At 39.1% G+C, this 20619-nt stretch overlaps 2 protein-coding genes across 2 annotated transcripts in view; both read left to right on the top strand.

The window, feature by feature from the left end:
• The window catches only part of LOC139130895 (uncharacterized), a 140908-nt gene that overhangs the window by 5813 nt on the left and 114476 nt on the right, over positions 1-20619 (top strand). The window lies entirely within an intron of this gene.
• Positions 14479-15496, top strand: LOC139142929 (uncharacterized protein KIAA1958-like). The gene is made up of 2 exons (XM_070713129.1): positions 14479-14583; positions 14930-15496. Exons 1-2 carry the CDS (start codon positions 14479-14481, stop codon positions 15494-15496), a joined length of 672 nt encoding a protein of 223 aa, XP_070569230.1.

A 20619-nucleotide genomic window follows, 5' to 3' on the forward strand; every position in this document is an offset into this window, starting at 1 on the left:
TGTTACACAGTGAAGTGTATTTGTTATATAGTGATGTGCATTTGTTATAGTGATGGGGATTTCTTATATGGTGATGGGCATTTGTTATATAGTGATGGGCATGTGTTATATGGTGATGGGCATTTGTTATATAGTGATAGGTACGTGTCATATGGTAATGAGCATTTTTTTTGCGGTGATGCGGGTTTGTTACATAGTGATGCAAATTTGTTGTATGATGATGCACATTTGTTATATAGTGATGGGTACTTGTAATAATGAGCATTTGTTATGTTTTGATGGGCATTTTTTTTTTGCGACCGGCATTTGTTATATTGTAATGTGTATTCCTCATATTGTGCTGTGTATTCCTCGTATTGTGATGGTTATTCCTTATATTGTGACGCGCATTCTTTATATTTTGATGCGCCTTCGTTATATTATGATGAGCATTCTTTATATGTTGATGGGCATTCTTTATATTGTGATGTGGATTCGTCATGTTGTGCTGTGGACTTTTCATGATGTGATGAGGACCATACAACGCCTATTTTTGAGATGCAAATAAATATTTGTGTATTCAAGAAACGTTTAGAATAATGAAACTCGATTTCTAAACGGTAGCTAGGCATATGATACAATATCATATAACTAAGAATTAGGTATATCACCACCTGGTATGTTTAAATAACTGAAATTATAACCACTCGTAATATAACATCGTTGGCGTAATACAATTTTTACGGTACGACCGCGACTGGGTTAAGAAAGCGTCCTCTGAGAAGCCGGACGCCCGGCGCAATCCCAAGGGAGGACTGTCTGACGAAGTTGTGTGTTTGATTTTCACGGTCAAAGTTACATGAAGCTGCAATAGCTGTAGCCGACGGGCTGTGCGCCGGCTTTTTTTCTGCCTTGTAGGCTGGGGCACGGCCCACAGGCGACAATGACTGCAGCAAAGTTACCGTTACCAATGGAATTTGCAACGATAGCAACAGGACCGTCGCGGATTCTGAACTCTGAACAATTCTGCTGGACATATATTGCACGGCTATGTAATGAGTGAACACGAAATGAATGACATGAACCTCGATAACCGTACATGTAAGACCGGGGCTAAAGACACATCGTCCGCCAGCATGGCTCGTTACCCAGACAGGAGTCTTCCCTGATTTCGGGAAGCATCCGGCTGCCCGAACAGCAGGCCTTGGCAAGCGAAGATGTTAAAGACATGGCTAGAGTCTTTTTTCGTTATTAGGGGAGAACCATTTGATTTCGGGGGGGGGTATGGAGGAAGAGGGTATGGGAGCAATTTTTTTTTCCTCTCAGAGTGACAGCAATTTTTTTCTACCGTCAGACCTACATCAATTTTTTTTTCAAATGGAGTAGCAGTGCAATTTTTTTTTCAAGTTTGTAATGCGTTGTATATAAGGGAGCCGTCATTATTGACGGCCTGAAACTCCGAAATTTCAATTAACCCCCCCCCCCTTGCCAACCATAACGAATTTGAGTAACCTCCCTCTCTAACTCTGAAATTTTGACTGATCCCCCACTTAGAAAAGTTAAATACCAATACATGTAATTGTAAAATTTACAAAATACAGCAACAGTAAAGACCTTTCAAATCCTGATGTACCCTGCTAGACTATCATCAGTTATCTCATGATGGTTCAAAAAAGGTGAACACATCAAAATGAAATTCAAAGTCACAATAAAATAAAGATATAAAAGATCACGCAGTATCTAATCATATAGTATATTGTTTAATTTGGATGGATATTTCACTAGGATATCTGACCGGGCAGAATTTGAAAGTACAGGGGGAGAACATGAGAGAGGCTTAGGGGGAAAGAGTCACAGGGGCTTTCCCCTATCTTGCATGGGAATTTTTTAAGATATTGATGTGTGCAATGGTGCAGTCTGGTGCAATCTGAGAGGTGTTTTTTAATTTTTTTACTAAGTGAAACTGTTAGAATACCCCAAGGGGGGGGAGCACGAGAGGGGGTTCCCCTCTGGTATTGGAAATTTTGAGAAATTGATGTGTTTAATGTCGCAATCTGAGAGGAGTTTTAGTTTATATTGCACTCGGTAAAACTGTTTGAAAATGACATTGAACACTTATATTTTTTACATTTTTTGCATGATCAGTGTTTGAGTCCCAATATTCAACAACCAAACAAGAACAATAAATTTATGAAAAACCGTTCTGTTTGCCAGAGACTGAAGACAAATTAATATACAGGAACGGAAAATCTGTGACCTTCTTGTGTCATTTATCCAGCTGCCAGCTTCTAATGAAAAGCCTGAATATGGTGTGTTTGCGATCCGGTGTTTGTGGTCAGAAAAACAAGGCTCACACATTGTATTTCATTATATTTGTTGTTCCTCAATTTTTCATTGTCAAGGTACATCTTTCTAACAAATTTAGTTCCCCCTCTGTATTGGAAATTTTGAGAAATTGATGTGTTTAATGGTGCAATCTGAGAGGAGTTTCATTTTATTTTGCACTCGGTAAAACTGTTTGAAAATGACATTGAACACTGATATTTTTTATATTTTTTGCATGATCATTTTTTGAATCACAATATTCAACAACCAAACAATGACAATACAATTTGTGAAAAATAGTTCTGTTTGCCAGAGACTCAAGACAAATGAATATACAGGAAAGGAAAATCTGTGACCTTCTTGTGTCATTTCTCCAGCTGCCAGCTTCTAATGAAAAGCCTGAATATGGTGTGTTTGCGATCCGGTGTTTGTGGTCAGAAAAACAAGGCTAACACATTGTATTTCATTATATTTGTTGTTCCTCAATTTTTCATTGTCAAGGTACATCTTTCTAACAAATTTATATTGAGAAAATAATATATAGGTTTTATTACTAGTTTATTGACTCCTGTCTTGTGTTTTAAATTATTCACAATTTACAGAAGTCAAATAGTCCCCTTTAGATAGTGCCAATGCCATTGAGATATTTCAACAAAATCCTGAAATATGATTTCTTGTGTCAGAAAAGGGAAGGAAAACATTGAGTGTACTAAGGTGTAAAGTAGACCTATGTAGTGCATGCTTATATCATAAGTGCTAGAAAAGAAACATAAGAATTGCTTGTGGTAAAACATTTGTGCCGCCTATGGCGGCGCACCGGCAAAGAATACATGAGAATAAGGTTTCCTAATTTTACTTATTTCTGGTGCATTGTGACAATTTTTTTTTTCTCTTCTGTCTCTGTTCTGACAATTTTTTTTTTCTCAGGCCATGACAGGATCAATTTTTTTTTTCTTCTCTCTCACCTGGTGACAATTTTTTTTTCTAAAAATCCTCCATACCCCCCCCAGAAATCAAATGGTTCTCCCCTAAACAGACTTGACGCTAATCATCGTGAACCCTTTTATTATTTAATCATTATCATCATTTGTAGTAGCATTAGTTTTATTGCGGAGTGTTTTTATATCAATGTTTTGGATATCAGAGTATGCGACAATACTCTCAAATTTTGATCACACGGACTGATATATATTGTAGTTTACAGACGTGTACCAGCTTGACCGGAAGAGAACCGGAAGTTATTCCTGTGCACGCATACTGAACCGCCACGCTATTTCGCTTCTATTCATTAGCCGACGTGTTCGTTGTAGATTTAACGGCTTGTAGCGTAACTTTTGCACCGGCCCATTTGACATCGGTGTCACAATGGTTTTTGCGGCATAAGGCTTTAGGCGACTCATGGGTGTAGAACTCCACACAAATTCGTCAATGTTCCTATGCACATTTTCTAAGATCTAAATATCGACAGATATGCTGCAGCGTGTACTTTTGTGGTTTATTGCTGACGGTATAGAGTTTTGTCCCGATCTAGGCTGCAGATAAAAATAAATATCACTGTGCAGTGTCAGTCTTTGTCTTGTACGGATTTTCTGAATGGAAAGACAACAGTCACTATGGCAACAGGGCGGGCATAAACTGTTAGACTGGTTGAGAGGGGTGACAAAGACATTCAGTCATGCTGCGAGCTTTTCTATAATTTGTTCATGTTCTTGGAATGGCATGACTTGTTTTAAATAGTGTGAGAGGGGAGGTGACTAATTAAGTAAAAAAGGGTTACAATGACCACCCGGCAATTCTAATGATAGAAAACGAAAACTCCAAACACGTCTCTCACTCTCTGTCCAAGTTCATATCATTGAACTGGTGTCCACTTAATACGACAGCAATCGTCCAATGTCGTTCACAGTTCAAAGTCTGCCCAGTTGCTGTGGTTCAAATTCTTGGGTAATTGTCGCTGATCAGGCGGGAAATCCGACACACATTTTCCCTAGACAGTCAGTCCTCCCTCGGGATTAATAGAATAATGGCCTCACAGAGGGTACCGCAAAATATAAATACTAGGTCTACAGTACTATAGAATGCTGGTATTTTCAACCAATAGACGTACTAAGTACTGATAAACCAAAGTCTTAGTTTGACATTTGAAAATGATTAAATGATTAAAAACTTATTTATGCAACTGAAAATTTTGAAACTCACGAATCGAAAGTTTACAGTCACCGTTATCACGAAGATTCCAAATCAAAATAGAAAGAATCAACATCACAAAAAAATCACACATCACAATATAACATAGCATATCCACATCTCAATATAACGATGGCAAATCACCATATAAAAATCTAAATTATAAGATGATGAATGATCATCACAACAAAACAAATGCACATTACCAATCACAGTATAAAAATGTTCATCTTTATATAACAAATGTCCATCACTATATTATAAATGCCCACCACAATATTACAAATGCCTATCACCATAAAACAAATGCCAATTACCATGTAGCAAATGCCAATCACCATATAACAAATGCCCATCACTATATCACACATGCCCATCACCATATAACAAATGCATATCACTATATAACAAATGCCCATCATCATATAACAAATGCACATCACCATATAACAAATGCCCATCACCATATAACATATGCCCATCACTATATAATAAATGCCCATCACCATATAACAAATGCAAATCACCATATAACAAATGCACATCACTATATAACAAATGCACATTACCATATAACAAATGCCCATCACCATATAACAAATGCACATCACTATATAACAAATGCCCATCACCATATAACAAATGCCCATCACCATATAACAAATGCCCATCACCATATAACAAATGCCCATCACCATATAACAAATGCACATCACTATATAACAAATGCACATCACCATATAACAAATGCCCATCACCATATAACAAATGCCCATCACTATATGACAAATGCCCATCACCATATAACAAATGCCCATCACCATATAACAAATGCACATCACTATATGACAAATGCCCACTATAACAAATGCCCATCACCATATAACAAATGCACATCACTCTATAACAAATGCACATCACTATATAACAAATGCCCATCACCATATAACAAATGCCCATCACTATATAACAAATGCACATCACCATATAACAAATGCACATCACCATATAACAAATGCCCATCACCATATAACAAATGCCCATCACCATATAACAAATGCCCATCACCATATAACAAATGCCCATCACCATATAACAAATGCGCATCACCATATAACAAATGCGCATCACCATATAACAAATGTTCATCAAATAATCATTTTACGTCACTTAAGACAGCTACGGCTTTCCATAATATTGCATAACTTAATTAATATGCAAGCCACACTAACCAAAATCTAATCAGTTCTTGCAGGTAGCATATGGTACCTGTGTACCAGATCTGACTTGAATCTGTTCAGGCGTTTTTGAGTGATCGTGTAAACAGACAGACAGACATACAGACACACACACACACACACACACACACAACACACTAACATACACACACACACGGACAGACAGACAGACATCGCTATGACATTAGCCAACGTGTAACACGTGAGCTAATACGTTTTTGGAACACTTTTCGCCAGTCTTGGTGAAATTCTGCGATATGTTCATGCGAATTCATCTTACAAACGAAATGTTTTGCCCCTGTGGAAGCAAGACGAATCACATGTAGATATAGGATGCAATCGCTCTATGACCCCACTCCTAGCACTGACCAACACATCATCAAGTCCAGAAGACCAGTATAAAATAAAAGTTCCTTTCCAGGACAAATAAGAATTTCTTCACCATTTATTCGAAAATAGCTGCAGCGAAGGGAATTTTCTTACACTCCCTGTAGCCCCTACTACGCATCCATAGGAACAGTCATTGACACATGAGCGGATTGCGCAAGCAAGCATTGGCAGTGAGTCATAGCCGGGGCATTGCACAAGTCTGGGTGACCTACATATGACTCAGTAGGGAACCCCTATCGGAACAGTTCCAGCACGCGTTCCGAAGGGTATTGCAACATTCACGTGAATAAGTATTACAACATAGGCCATTGGTCCTCGTTTTCCACTACAGAGTCAAAGAGCGGACTATACATTCTAGCTATTCTGGCTACTTGTAAGTATAAAAATTCTGTCTGCAAAAGAATGGTACATCCCTACGGAGTCACATTCAGGCTATATGTAAGTATATATAATTTTATTTATTATCCCTATGGAGTCGTCTTCAGAATTCTTGTGTCTTGTGAAGTAACTGTCGCTTAGCAGCCTGCGATGTCATGACAGAGGTCTGATATTCTGCAGCTTTTCGTGAATTTTTTTTCTGAACCCGGGAGTTCCTACAGAGTCCACTAAGACAGTATAGACTTAAATCTTCTATTCTCAACAGAGACCATTGCATCACTGATAAATTCAATATTGGCAAATATTTCATTATAGCGAGCGTTGTTGACACCTTTCACTGATGTATCTTTTTCTGATTTTTAGTTGTATACCATCCTTTGTGTTAACTACCTTTAATCCATTTCCATGAAATTCAACATCTTTAAAATTATGCAGATCGATAAACAGACAGACTTTATTATTCTTCAAATAATCGACTTCATCAATTTCAATTTCACACCAATCTTTATCTTCAGCAAAGTACCGACGTGTTTCGGACCAAAAATATATCAGCATCATCGTCTGTGCATATATTTTATTCGCCATACCCTAAATAATGACAGAAACAGATTCAATGGCCGGATTTATGAAACGTTTGCTATTCAGTTCTGACTGATTCTGATCTTTAGTGAATAGTATTAATATACCTTTCATGCTACGACGTGGCACATTCATATTTTCATTTATAATCCTGTCTGATTCTTTGAATGGGATTGTTCTAAAGTGTTCCACATGTTCCTAGAGTTAACTTTTCCACTGTTGTAATACCCAGCAGTATCTCTCTCGTGAGGGTATCATCCGTGAGGATTTCATACCTCATCTCTATATTTTCCAATATATAATTGGTGTAGTAGATGATTACTGACAAGTAATCGGATGGCAGGTGCCAACATAATTTCCCAATCTATATGACTACCAAACGCTGATGGATATACATCTCCATGACCTGTTATGAGGGGATGGGTCCGATGAATAGCACATTTTGTTTTATATACATCATAAAGCAAACCATCGTCCACAACAGCGACGTCTGCATCGGCCACGCCGCTTCTCAATATTCCTAGATTCTCGTTCTGAATTCTGTAAAGCGTCATTTCATTCCCTCCTTTAATGTTTGAAGAGATCACGATAGCATTCAATGAGGTGGTAGTTACTTAGATCAAGAAGTTTCTTCCCCCTCAAATTTCAGGAATAATACGCTCGATATATTTTTTGCAACATTTTGTACGTTCATGCCCCGTTACTACGAGATCAAAAATCAAATCGAAAGTATCTGGAACTAGGACTACTCCACTTTCCAACTTTGGACATCTTACGTAAAGCCACTCACCTGGCCGTGCCTCACTTGGATTATGAGTAACTACATGATGGGTCCTTTCTGCCCTCGTTCCCTGTGGTATTCGGTTGCTGAAAGTCGGTAATAATGATCTATCGTATCCCATTTTCACTTTCGTGTATTGTATATAGTAACGTAAAAGAAAAACAATCAGTTAAAAGAAATAAATCACATCTTCACATAAATATTTCCATCTGACTGAAAGATAATCGATTACCCACGTCGCGAATCAGTCAAAGAACCCAATATTCTTGGAGACAATGAGCCTCCTGGTCATCTTCCATGTCCTGTATTATGTTTATGAGTTCTAGTCGCTTAAGAAGTTAGTCTTAGACATTCCTTGATGACAGATAATATGTTATGATATAGATTATCATCATTGAGTCTCACACATGGATTTGCTCAAAGTATATATTGATTTACCTGCCGGAGTTTACACCATTCCAATTCGACAGAGAAACCAAAGAGGTCTTTATTTTTAGAAAGAAACTTTGCAATATTCTTTTCCCCAAACATGCGTGGCCATATATTCATACATAATTTTATTTATTATGACTAATGTTAAACCTGTTAAAAATATCCATAGCTGTTCTCCAATGAACCCTACAACCGATCCTGCTGTTTTTAATAGAAAACGGACAAGGGGGCCAATTAAATCAGGTATTGCAGCAGCACTTTTGGCGGCCAAGGTTTTTAACCATTCGCCAAATTGTTTTACAATATCCTCTGCTTTTGTGTATACTTTGGGCGGGCCTCAGCCATTGTTTGTTCCAGAACCGCCAGTTCCAGTCGACCATCTCCCTTTAGTCACAGCCAGGGCAATTGTTGATATTGTCATTCCAAGGGCTGACAGTAATGCAGCTATTGTTATACAATTCCACTTGAATAACTCTGTCAGCTTCAGCCTGAGTAACAATTCTGGATCAGAATTACATCACGAAGAGACCTAGTTGGCGCCAGACTTTCATGTGCTCATTGATCTTATCTTGTTCGTATCAATTCGATCAACAAGTTTAGCTTCTCTTGTTATGAGTTTAGCTGTAGTTTTTCAGCTTTTTCTTTTGCTTGGGTGTGTGTTTCAGGCATTTCCTTTAAATGTTTTTCAACTTCTCTTTTCTCTAGACTTATTTTAACTCTTTCATTGTTAAGCTCGCCAAGACGCATATTCACAATCCTTAATTCATCATTAATAGCTCTTTATTCAGGTTTAGATTGTTTCATTTATCGATTTTATTTTCAAAAGCTTGTATTTTATGTGCATTACTGCTAGAATCTTGCCGCAAGAATGTCAGTTCATCATTGTATATACCCAAGTCATCTGGTGTCAGCTTCTCAGCCAGTATTCTATCGGTTTTCACATCTTCACAATGCAATGTAAATTCACATAATCGGGCTTTGTGCTAGTGCGACCCCTGAATACTTCTCTCATAAATTCATGTCCTCCTCTTGCTCTCGTTAATGTGGAGAGCTTATAAAATCCAACTCCTCTATCTTTTGACAGCTTGAGGGAGATATTGTTTTCTGTTTTATAATACAGATCTTACCACTAAGATCAGTATACGTAGACAATATTGTTCCTGCATCCGGATCAGCAATTTCATTCAATTTCATAGACTAAGAATTTTCTAATCATACTTAATTTTATTTCTACACTGAGTTTAGTCTGAATACCCACCTGCGGGCTATCGCGTGAGTTGTCAACCTGGAAAGGATAGGCTTCTGCAAAGGCATTATCAATTAAGGATGTTTCAGTAACATCAGCATCATCATCCGAATTAGTTTTAAATTCATCAAGATCCAGGAGTTCAATATCTTCTCCTCCTGCTGCCATATTGTGCCTCTATATTACTTCAATTTTTTTTCTATCATCCCTTACATATACTGTATAAAAATGCACATCTCAGTTTTGAAAGCATTGAACAGTTAGCTGATTACATAAAAAGAACCAGTGCTGCCTATCGGCGGAGTTATAAATTAATGGTACAAATTGATATGGCTCTTAATATAACTAAGGGAATTCTTGTAAGTTCTGCTGTCATAGCAGCCATTCCAACAAATCCGATACAGTTAGCCTTTACTCCTATACCAGGTGTTGTCATTGACGTAATACAAGGGAAAACAGGAGTATCAAAAAGACGTGAGAAATATAAACATAATTACGTTCAATATATACAGCTGCTTACACAAATACAAGAAAAAACCACGACGACATAAAATGCTTCAGACTTATTCAGAACATATTCAATCAGGCACTAGAAATAAAAAAACAGGAATGATTTAGTCCACCACTCGAGCGTTACATGAGGCTGTACGGTATAAATGGTTATGAAAGTTAACTCTGTAGTGTTCCATAGGACCCACCCTATCGGATCTGTTTCGGCCTGCCATTTACCTGTGTCTGGATTCGTATAACTGTATACGTTTGATATTATTTGGCGCCATCATTATTTTACTATGCCTTTTGCTCCTAATCTCACCAGCTCTCCGTACAAACTGTACAAAATGTGCCCACTCGGCCTCCTTCTTACAGAACGCACCAATTTCAAACAGATCCTCATAGTCTTCATAGCCTACTTGTTTACTAACACAGACATGTTTTGTCCCCTTATTTTTTTCGTCTCCGAAATTGGAGTCTGAACAGAATATACTTTAGAGCGAATGCCAGTAAATTTAAGAATAGGTTCTCCATTCAATTCATATTTAAATTTACCTATCACCTTTTTATTAATGTTTGGAAAATCGAGGGCTATCGCGCAGCTCATCCCTCTAGTATCATATATCGATTTCCGAATCTTCATTGAAAGTTATATGAGGAGAGGAAAGAGGAACACTGTATATGAAACTGTCGGTATCTATGTAGGCTATCCTAATTCCATGGAATCGCTCCTGAAAGTAATTATATGCATCTACTACAAATGCAGCTTAGAAAGTACAAGCACTGCCGCGCAAATGAAAACTGGCTTTACATATCGGCGTTCATCCGTTTTCAAATCCAATAGGGCACTGTCAGTTGAATCGCCATCCTCTTCACTAGTTATGATAGTTAAATGGTTTATACTTCTGAATATTGTTATGACCACTACTACCGTGACCCGCCACAAATTTAAAGTCTCTGTACTTCGGACATCTTCTATTGTCTTGCCAAACATTGCATTATTCATCAACTTATATGAATTCTTTTCGAATTCAGCTTTTCCCTTTGCTCTCTTTTGTGTATTAAATTTCATATATTTCTCAAGACACTTCTCCTCTTCAAAGGCAAGCACTCGATGTATTTTTTTAGGTCGCATCCCCTTTTGAAGATAGAATTCGAGCAACTTGTAATGTAAGACGTAGGGCTCTCTGTCTAGGAAACTTGTGATCAGTCAGTGCCATGCCCGGATATTCGTAGTGATGCAGCACGAGAGGTAGATCGGAATGTTCTTTATGTAATTCAATGGGATATTCTAGGTCTACTTCTAAAAAAACAGGGTAGAAAACTGCTACAATCCAAGTCAGCCATTCTAGCAAACCACTCTACCCTCGTCATCCAATGAAATCCGCCCACTGGCATTGGCTGACTCATTGCCAAACATAGAGGTTATTCCCACCTATCTCGTCTGTTTCGTAAGCTGGATGATTTGTCTCTAACTTATGAATATTACACCGACTGGTACCACCTCGAATTCCCTTTTGAATGAAAGCCATCTGTTCAGCATCCTGAATAAGTTTAAAAGCGGTTGCCTGTGTAAAATAACATAGCGTCTCATGTCAGGCAGGGTGCTGACATAGTGCGCCGGGTCCAGCTTATATGCTTCTAAACATGTGTCACAGAAATTTTCGAATACATTCGCAGGAAGGAGAACGTCAGTCTCACAATATAATTTCATATAATCCTTGAGGGTCTTATATTTCACTTCATCCCACACCTTCAGTGGGAGTTCATAATTGGACTCTGAGATATCCTCTTCTGTCAATTTGCTATGAATTTTCTCTCTCGATGGGAGCTCCTCCTCTTCCAGTCTGTCAACCGAGTCTAAGTATTTGTATGGGAAGCAATCTTTCGCTAGCTGAATCTCTGGATGCTTAAGTGGCACCATCCATCCATCATCTGACACTGTCTTTGCCAACTTCGCGAGCGATCCAGACATTAGTTCGGCACTGTCCATAAACTTTATCGAAAAGTAACGTGTTTTAAATGTCTTCCCGCCAACAACAATTGGAGCATTAAGATAATAAGAAACACAATTCCTCCATTGCCCGTCTTAGCTATGATTTTAGGATCCGGGCCATCGGTATCTAGTTCATGTAATTTATTCAAAATAGAAGAACCGCCGTATCCCTTGAGGCTGTGAAAGTAGATTGGAATGGTTGTCGGTTGTCTGCACCTTTCACAATGGTAGATAGTGGAATGCTCCTCCCATTGCTCCTATCTGGTGTGTGGTCCCTTCTTACATGCAACGCAAGTCTGGCACTCCGCCCCCTTTTTAGAAGGTCTTTCATTAGTATGACTTTCCAATAGTATGATTCCGAATAGATATCACCCCTTTTCTTCATATTCTTTAGTAATTCTGTAACACAGGAGAGGCCCGTGTATGTTCTTTTATGGTAAATTTTTGGCTCACTGCCCGGCCATCGTTCAATTATAACATACGAAATGCAAATTGGAATGTGCAGGCCGGTGCCCTTCTCAATGATTGCCTCAGTATCTGATACACGACGTAGGGGCAAACCACCTTCTTCCGATGTCCTTCGAATTGACACACTTCCTTAGGAAAAATTGGCTGAGCGATGTCTGTCCCACAGTACACCTGATGTACTTCCAACTCTTCTGTTGATGCATAACCTCGCTTACAACCCATACAAATACACTTCTGCCTGTGCTTATTCTTACGATTATTATTAGAATTAAGAAGACGATTTAATGCACTACTTGGTAAATAGTGGCCCCTTTGGAACGTGCCTTCACCAACTATCAGTCAGATATTGGCTATCTGTGCTGCGTCTCCTGGTTCGGAAGGGTCCCACTATATAACACAGTTATGCCAGACGGGCGGGATCATTTTCGTGAATAGACAATCCTTGTAACTTTGTGCCCGGACTTTGCTGCTCGAAGCGCTTGTACACGGTCAGATCAGCGGGCGTAGGAAATAGTATTCCATCCCAACTGTAATTGGCCACAAACGGGGTGTATGTATTCCTGTGCTTCCTTACCTGACCACTCCTCTTTTTGAAAACTCGACATCACCTAATTTCAAACTTGCCACGACTGCGTAATGGAAGCAGTTCTCGCTACCGCAAGGCAGAATTAGATTACTCATGCATTTCTTTTTTTTAACAATTGAGGCAGTTGAATTGGGCTGTCGCATAAGCTGCTGGCCCCAAGTGTAAGTTCTGCCAGTTTTACTTTAAAATAAAGTATCTCCTCGGGAACGAGGCAGGAACCCTCAACAGTTTCAGCTTTATCACGCATTTCATTGTAGCATTTTACTAATTGTTGTTTCACGTCCGATTCCGATTCTCCCACCTCTTTTGTATATATACCTTCATATCTAGCATTGTATGTACGAGTTTGTACACTTAGATCTTTTGGACTTTTAAATTTGACTGCATTTCTGTATAAACGGAGTACATTTTTCTTTCTTTGGCCATGCCTTTGATATCGATTGATGGGATGTCTGCGACTCGCTCAACTTCGGGAAAATATTTTTTCTAAAACTGATTCGTTGAATACTTTTTTAAAGTGACGCCTTTTGTGGTAATTATAGTACTTCCAAAGGCATAAGATAAACAGAGGTCCAGCGTCACCATTTCCTCAAATTTCTTTATTAATTCGTCTCTAAGACCATGATATCTAACCTCTGTTTTTTACCGAATGGGTTTTCTGAAGCAAATCCGTGGCCTGAAGAATATGTTATATCTGAGTGAGTCATGGTGTATGAGTAGTTCTGTGTGTTTAGGTTCCTATTTATATCAAGTTGGTGTATATCGGCCGATTGGCTTATCTGATATTCACTCACGACTGGCTCTGTCATAAATGTCCTATATATATCCTAGAAAAATTTTTTACAAGAAATGTGTATGCTAGATTATCAAAATCCACTTTTATATCTTTGTCAGCATTTATTTGTTATAACATCTTGCTTATTATTATACATCTATCATTGAGAACAAAAGCCGTACGGAACGCCGCGCCGTTGCGTAACACTTAGTTTCAAGGCACCCAAAGCACAAGCCCTTAAACTACCTTGATCAATCCCACTTGCGCACGCTCACAAGAACGGTTTCAAGGTACCCCTCTACATGTAAACAATAATGTCTGCTCCCATGAAAATGAAAACAAAACGTCGCGTGAATAGATCAACACACACGATAACAATACACAGACAGACCAAATTCTTGAAAAAAATATATGTAAATTGATTTCAAATAAAAATGAAACAGAATTTTTTCAAAAGTATAACTTCACGGCAATGTTTATTCCTGTGATGTAACTGCGCGAGCTCGAGCTCCATCAGTCAGACGATCAGATTTGCAGCACACATAAAGTTCATGTAAACGTTTCCCGAACACAAATCTTGTTTTTCGAGCTTAATTTTGTTGTATTTCTGTCAGTAATTCAAAAGCATGGATGGTGATAATTACTCTGACGATGGCGAGTACGACTGGGATTCACTGCAGTGGCTGAGTTACAAACGGGACGCATTTTACTACATCGACAATGCGAGCGATGTACACCCAAACACTTCATCATCAACTTGAAGTACGGGAACCAGTGTGCCGGTACAACCGTTATAACAGTAAATACCAATCACAGCCTGAACCAGCAATCAGAAACAGCAACCCTGTCATTGCTTCAACTCGAGTTCAACAAACATTTACTCCATCTGATTTCATCGCAGATAACGATATGTAGGAAATATTCTGCTTGGCCAAAGATATCGCTTGTAGTGACAGAGCACACAAAGAAAACCAAGTTGACAAAGATATACGTAAATTTGTTGACGGACAGAAAAACGAGAACACCAAGAAAAAGACAAAATATGAAATAAATATCTTCCGACGTTTTCTGCAACAGAGCAACGAGTTCAGAGAAATCAACACTATCCAACCATCTCAGTTAGACTCATTCCTTCAACGTTATTTCTATTCAGCGAGAAAGTCTGACGGCGGCCTCTACAAACCGGATACCCTGTCATCCTGTCATAGAAGCATTGAGCGATTTCTGAGGGAAAACAGCTACGAATTTTCCACCACACAAAGTAGAGAGTTTACGAAGTCAAGAGAAGTGCTGAGTGCAAAAAGAAAAAGTCTTAAGAAAGAAGGGAAAGGAAACAGACCGAATAAAGCTGAAGCACTCACGGCTACGGAAGAAGAGATGCTGTGGGAGAGCGGTCAACTTGGCGGTCACAACGCAAAGTCTCTCCTAAACACAATATGGTACTATAACACCAAATGTTTCGGCTTACGCGGAAGGGACGAACACTACAAAATGAAATGGGGTGATGTGGAACTGAAAAAAAATACAGAAGGCAGAGAATATCTGGAGTATAAAGAACGTGACACTAAAACAAGTTCCGGGCAAGTTAACAACCAACGGCCGTTTAAACCTGTAATGTTCGCGACAGATGACCCCTCTCGATGACCAGTAAACATGTACAAAATATTTCGACAACATCGACCGGAACAAACTCTAACACAAGAATCGAACTATTACATGCAATCGATTACAGCAAACAGCTAGAAGACCCTGTGTGGTTTAAACGCGGTAAAATCGGCATAAATACACTGGGCAGTTTGATGAGCAAAATGACTGCCGCAGCCGGTATTACCGGTAAGAAAACCAACCACTCTGGTAGAAAAACGGCCATCCAGTCACTGCTGAATGCAGGTTTTCCACCGACTGAGACAGCCAAACTCACAGGTCACATTAATGTGTCGAGCCTAAACCATTATGCAACCCCGAACGAAAAGAAATGAAAAGCTATGTCCGACATACTAACATCGGCAGCGGCGCCCAAATGTCCATCGTATGAAATAGCCCAAAACATCAACGACTCAACTTCTCAAATGCAAGCAGCTACTCACCTACCAAATGTACCTTCAACAAGTTCAAGTTCCATCCAATGCAGCCAAACAACATCATGTGCTTCTGTCAACTCAGCTTTGGGAGCGATGTTCAGCGGCTCAACTCTGAGTGGATGTAATTTTTCGTTTGCCATCACAATAAACACGGCATCTTTCAAAAGGTCACCGAAGCGACGGCGAGCGCGTCCATATTTAATTTATGATGACGACAACAGCTGAGTGATTTCGATTTTCGTAATGATGATAGACTTTTAAAATAGTTCAGTTTGTCATAAGTAAATAAATTAATTGAGCCATGATTTCATTGACTATACTTCTCTGTCACGTTTGTTTGAGTATATGTGTGTCACAGATAGAGTGCTTGCATGGCCATGGACGCGAGTAAAAGAGAATGTGATACCGGTAACCTTTGACACTGAGGTCGACTCTCCCACTTCATCCAGGGTACTGATAGGGAGGGTGTAGTGAATTACTTCTATCACGGCAATATTTTGTTTTATTCTGATCATTGCGATTTTAAATAGCATCAATTATATAAGAACATTACAGCTGGATGCACTAGATGAGAAGGAAAGCTCTGTACAAGTGGTAATACATAACCGACAACCGCCCCTCACCCCTATGAAAAGTGGCAAAATTGGATGATTGCCAACATTTTTCTCGCGCTCTGTTTCAAGTTTAGACTGCTGCACTGGGTACGTCCGTTGGTGCTTGACTGCGCTGCAATCCAAGTTAAACTTGCACGAAAACGATAAAAAGTTGGCCAAAGTAACACCAAAGATGTATAAAAGTAAGGTTATACGAAAATACCGCAAAGGATGCACGAGGACATTTGCGCCACGCATCGGCCGATACGTTGCGCCAATGTCCTCGTGCATCCTTTGCGGTATTTTCGTAATAACCTCATAATCTTTCTAAATCGACTCCTTCTTCCTCGTCATCTTCTGAATTTCTAGTTTATAAGTTTCAACACAAAATAACCTCTCTGTGGGGAAAGAAAGACTAATCATACCGGAACACATAAAAAAGCGTGGTTAAATGCCATCTATTTTAGGGACTGGTCAGTTTCTTCGGCCTGGGGGGGGGGCGGTGGATTAGTTTTTGCCGACGTCAAAAAGTGGCTGACCCCCCTATTCCAACTTTCGAAAACAGGGTGACCCCCCCCCCTATTCCAGCTTTCGAAAACAGGGTGACCCCCCCTGCGCGCGACAAAGGTAAAACAAAAGGTGGATAATTCAGTGTATGTATATATATACAGTGAAACCTGTCAATTGCGGACACCATTGGGAATGACTTTACTGTCCGTTGTTTGGAGGTGTCCGTAATTGTGAAACTCATTAATATTCATGAATGGACACACATCTGTTTTCTTGCAGTTTCATGTTTACAAACACGGACACTCGTAATGCATGTACGACCAAACCTACCGCACACAGCACACAAAATACGAAGAATAAATATAAATATATATATATATATATATATATATATATATATATATATATATATATATATATATATATATATATATAATAATAATTTAAATATAATTTTCTGTAACGTACAGACCACTGAGACAAGGTGTGTAGTGGTCTTTTAAACAATAAATGATTATTATTAAACATTCAGTCATTCTGTGTTTTAATGAAATTGTTGTCATGTCAGTTGTACAATAGGAACTTAAAAGTGTCAATTCTAAAGTTTGAATACAGTATTTTGAATGAGCTGTGAATGTACTGCACTCTTTTTATACTAAAGCAGATGTCCAGCACTGTTATAGGAAAAATGTGATTGTGAAATATTAGTGCATGTTGCTTTCTAACACTGAATTCTCATAGAGGAACAGAAAAGTATCAGGAACTTGTCATGCTTTTCATATAAACTGCAGATTTCATAATGATCAGTACACTTTGCAAAACAGACTTTCAATTTACAGACATCAAGATATATCTGACATAATATCTCTGATATATTAATTTACTGCGCCCGAAGGGCGCGCCGAAAAATATTAAACATCCAGATATCTCTAATATATATACATATCTGATATATGAAAGTCATGCAGCTGAAGGGCATGCTGAAAAATATTGTTTGATATTTTAAAGAAATGCGCCCAAAGGGCGTGCAGAAAAATTTTAAACATACAAGTATGTCAGATATATATATATGTCTGATATATTAAAGTTTTGCACTAGGGCGGGGCTCCGAAAAATGTCTTATTATTGTTAAAGTTATGCGCCCGAAGAGCGCGCCGAAAAATGCAACTGAATGATTAAATTTGTGGCTGGCACAATGCATTTTTCGCAAGTATGAGCCATGTCGAAATTAAAAAACACACTGACCCCATCCCTATCGGGCATTTCAAAAACATGTTGACCCCCCCCTACCACCAAAGTCAAAACCAGGGTGACCCCCCATGAATCCACGCCCCCCCAGGCCGAAGAAACTGACCAGTCCCTTATGTTTCTACCTTCTCTAATATTACGAGGTACAATAGCAGAATTTTCTCTGGCTGTCATTCGGAACACTGTTTTAAAGCCACAGTCTGTCTTCCTCGGTATGTAGAAAAGTACTAACATCTGTACGTTTTCCCCTGAAGGATTTACTGATACTAGTATATTGTTATGTCAGAACCTAGACAGATAATCCCTCATGTTTTGTGCTGAAACCAAGTTTGATTTAAACGTGAGTCCGCGCTTTTTCAAATCTTTGGACGAGGCACAGTAATCGAGGATTATTAGAGTGTTTGTGCCAGCCCATTCATTATGTTCAAAGGCTAGAGTTTCGTCCAAAGCATCGATTCCGACCAGAAACGCAATACATTATCATCTGTGAAAATGATTTTTTTATTACACGTTTTATTGTTCATGAATGTTGGACAAATGAAGACTATATATTCAGATTTTCCTAGGTACGGTCCTGTTAGTAGATTCATCACATACTCTATTTTGCCAGAATTCGTCGGCATAGTTACAATCATGTTGAATGGTGGGGTCGCGTACATTTTATCTATATACTGTCCATAAATGTAATGAATATGGCTAAAGATAACAAACTCATTTTACTGAATTCATGAATAGGGTCCGCACCAGTGTCTGCGACTGCTGCCTTCCTTTCTGGGCTGCGTTAGGGGAACACTACGGAATTGACTCATGTTGGCATGAGGCGGATCGTCCTGCCACTTCACAGCATCCTCTTCCCCATCAATCTCATATTTAGCACTTTATCGGATTTCTGTGTTTACACCTCCATTTACCCCGACAACCATAGTTTCCGATACGTATTGCAATTCATTATTATATCCTGCAATTGCAGGACCTAAAGAATAACCATTTTAGACGGCAAGAGATGTAAATTGGGTGAAACGGCCACATCAAGTTTGACACCAGTATTCCTTATTGTGTCTTGGAATCGCCTATAACTGATTACTTTGTCGGTAATACGAATTTCATCTTCGAGGAGAACGCAGAATTCTTTTCGAACTTGTTGTCTGCTGCCAGTATTGCCCGCTATGGTACTACGAATATTAGCTCTGAGCCAAGCATGCAATATACGTAGGCTTCAATGCTTTCATTGAGACGGGCGCGACTGGCCTTTGTTAGTCCCGAGTCTCCCTTCAGAGGGATGAAACTATTGTATTGCCCCTCCGATCCATCATTTCGGAAGAAATAATAGTGTGGTCGGTCTTTGTCGGGCAGCACATGTTTTTTTCTTTCCAAAAATGGTATGTGTATAGAAAACATTATTCGAGGAGAGGAAAAAGTCATGACCATTGTATACAGCGGCAGGCTGCCGAACGGGGCCGCGATTAGTGTAATATTCATAGCCATAACCAAGACCTGAGTTTTGAGACTTCCCTTGGCGATATCGAAAGTCGGACTTCGTGGGGCTTATATTTCCAAATTCGGTACAGAGAAGTTCATATTTCACGAGATTGTAGGGATTGTCGCCGGCTTTGAAGATTCCCCAGGTATCGTCCGGGAGTGCAACCTCCATTTCATGAAGCATGCGACGTACTGAAAAGTATACATAAAACGACAGAATGATCGTATTTGCGGCGAAAATTTGTCTGTCCATGAGATGGGCGAATGAAATACGGCAACCAGTGGTGCTGCACCATATGGCGAAATTTAATTGCTGGTCCCAGTATTTCATGTGCGGGCCGCCCAACCAGACATTACTTTCTTTCGCTGATCAATGAGTGATTACGTTATCTTTGAATATATCCCCTGGATGGAAAGTAAACTTATCTGTTGGCGTTACATATATTTCTCAGTCCATGAGAAGGGGTTTTATGTCGTTCGGTTTAGGAGGAATATCCGCATGTTGTACCGATGGTACGCTCATCTTATTCAGTTGAAAGGCAACTGGGAAGCGTTAGTGTGTGTGTCAGTACTCATGATTGAAATATGTGTCTATATATACAAAAAGATTTTAATGGAGGAGAACTTTCATATTCATAGTCTACTACCATATTTTACCTTCGTTCTCACATTCCAGACTGTGTTAATACTGTATTTTGGATATAGGTTTAAACGGATTTTTTATTTTTTACATATTGCAAACAATGGGGAATTTCATAAAAAAAACATCAGCAGCAGTGAATACATCGACAGTGACAGTGGTACTACCGTCGGGCGCCTCGGCTTCAGCGGCAGATGCCCATCCATAATAGAGACG

The sequence above is a fragment of the Ptychodera flava genome, chromosome 1 (assembly GCF_041260155.1).
Source record: "Ptychodera flava strain L36383 chromosome 1, AS_Pfla_20210202, whole genome shotgun sequence".
Classification (NCBI taxonomy): domain Eukaryota; kingdom Metazoa; phylum Hemichordata; class Enteropneusta; family Ptychoderidae; genus Ptychodera; species Ptychodera flava.

What these genes read in the sequence shown, in the direction of transcription:
- LOC139142929 (XM_070713129.1), top strand. Translation starts at nt 14,479, where the DNA reads ATGGATGGTGATAATTACTCTGACGATGGCGAGTACGACTGGGATTCA. An exon ending in ACATCGACAATGCGAGCGAT is followed by an intron (nt 14,584 to 14,929) that starts GTACACCCAAAC and finishes TTTCTGCAACAG; the next exon opens with AGCAACGAGTTCAGAGAAAT.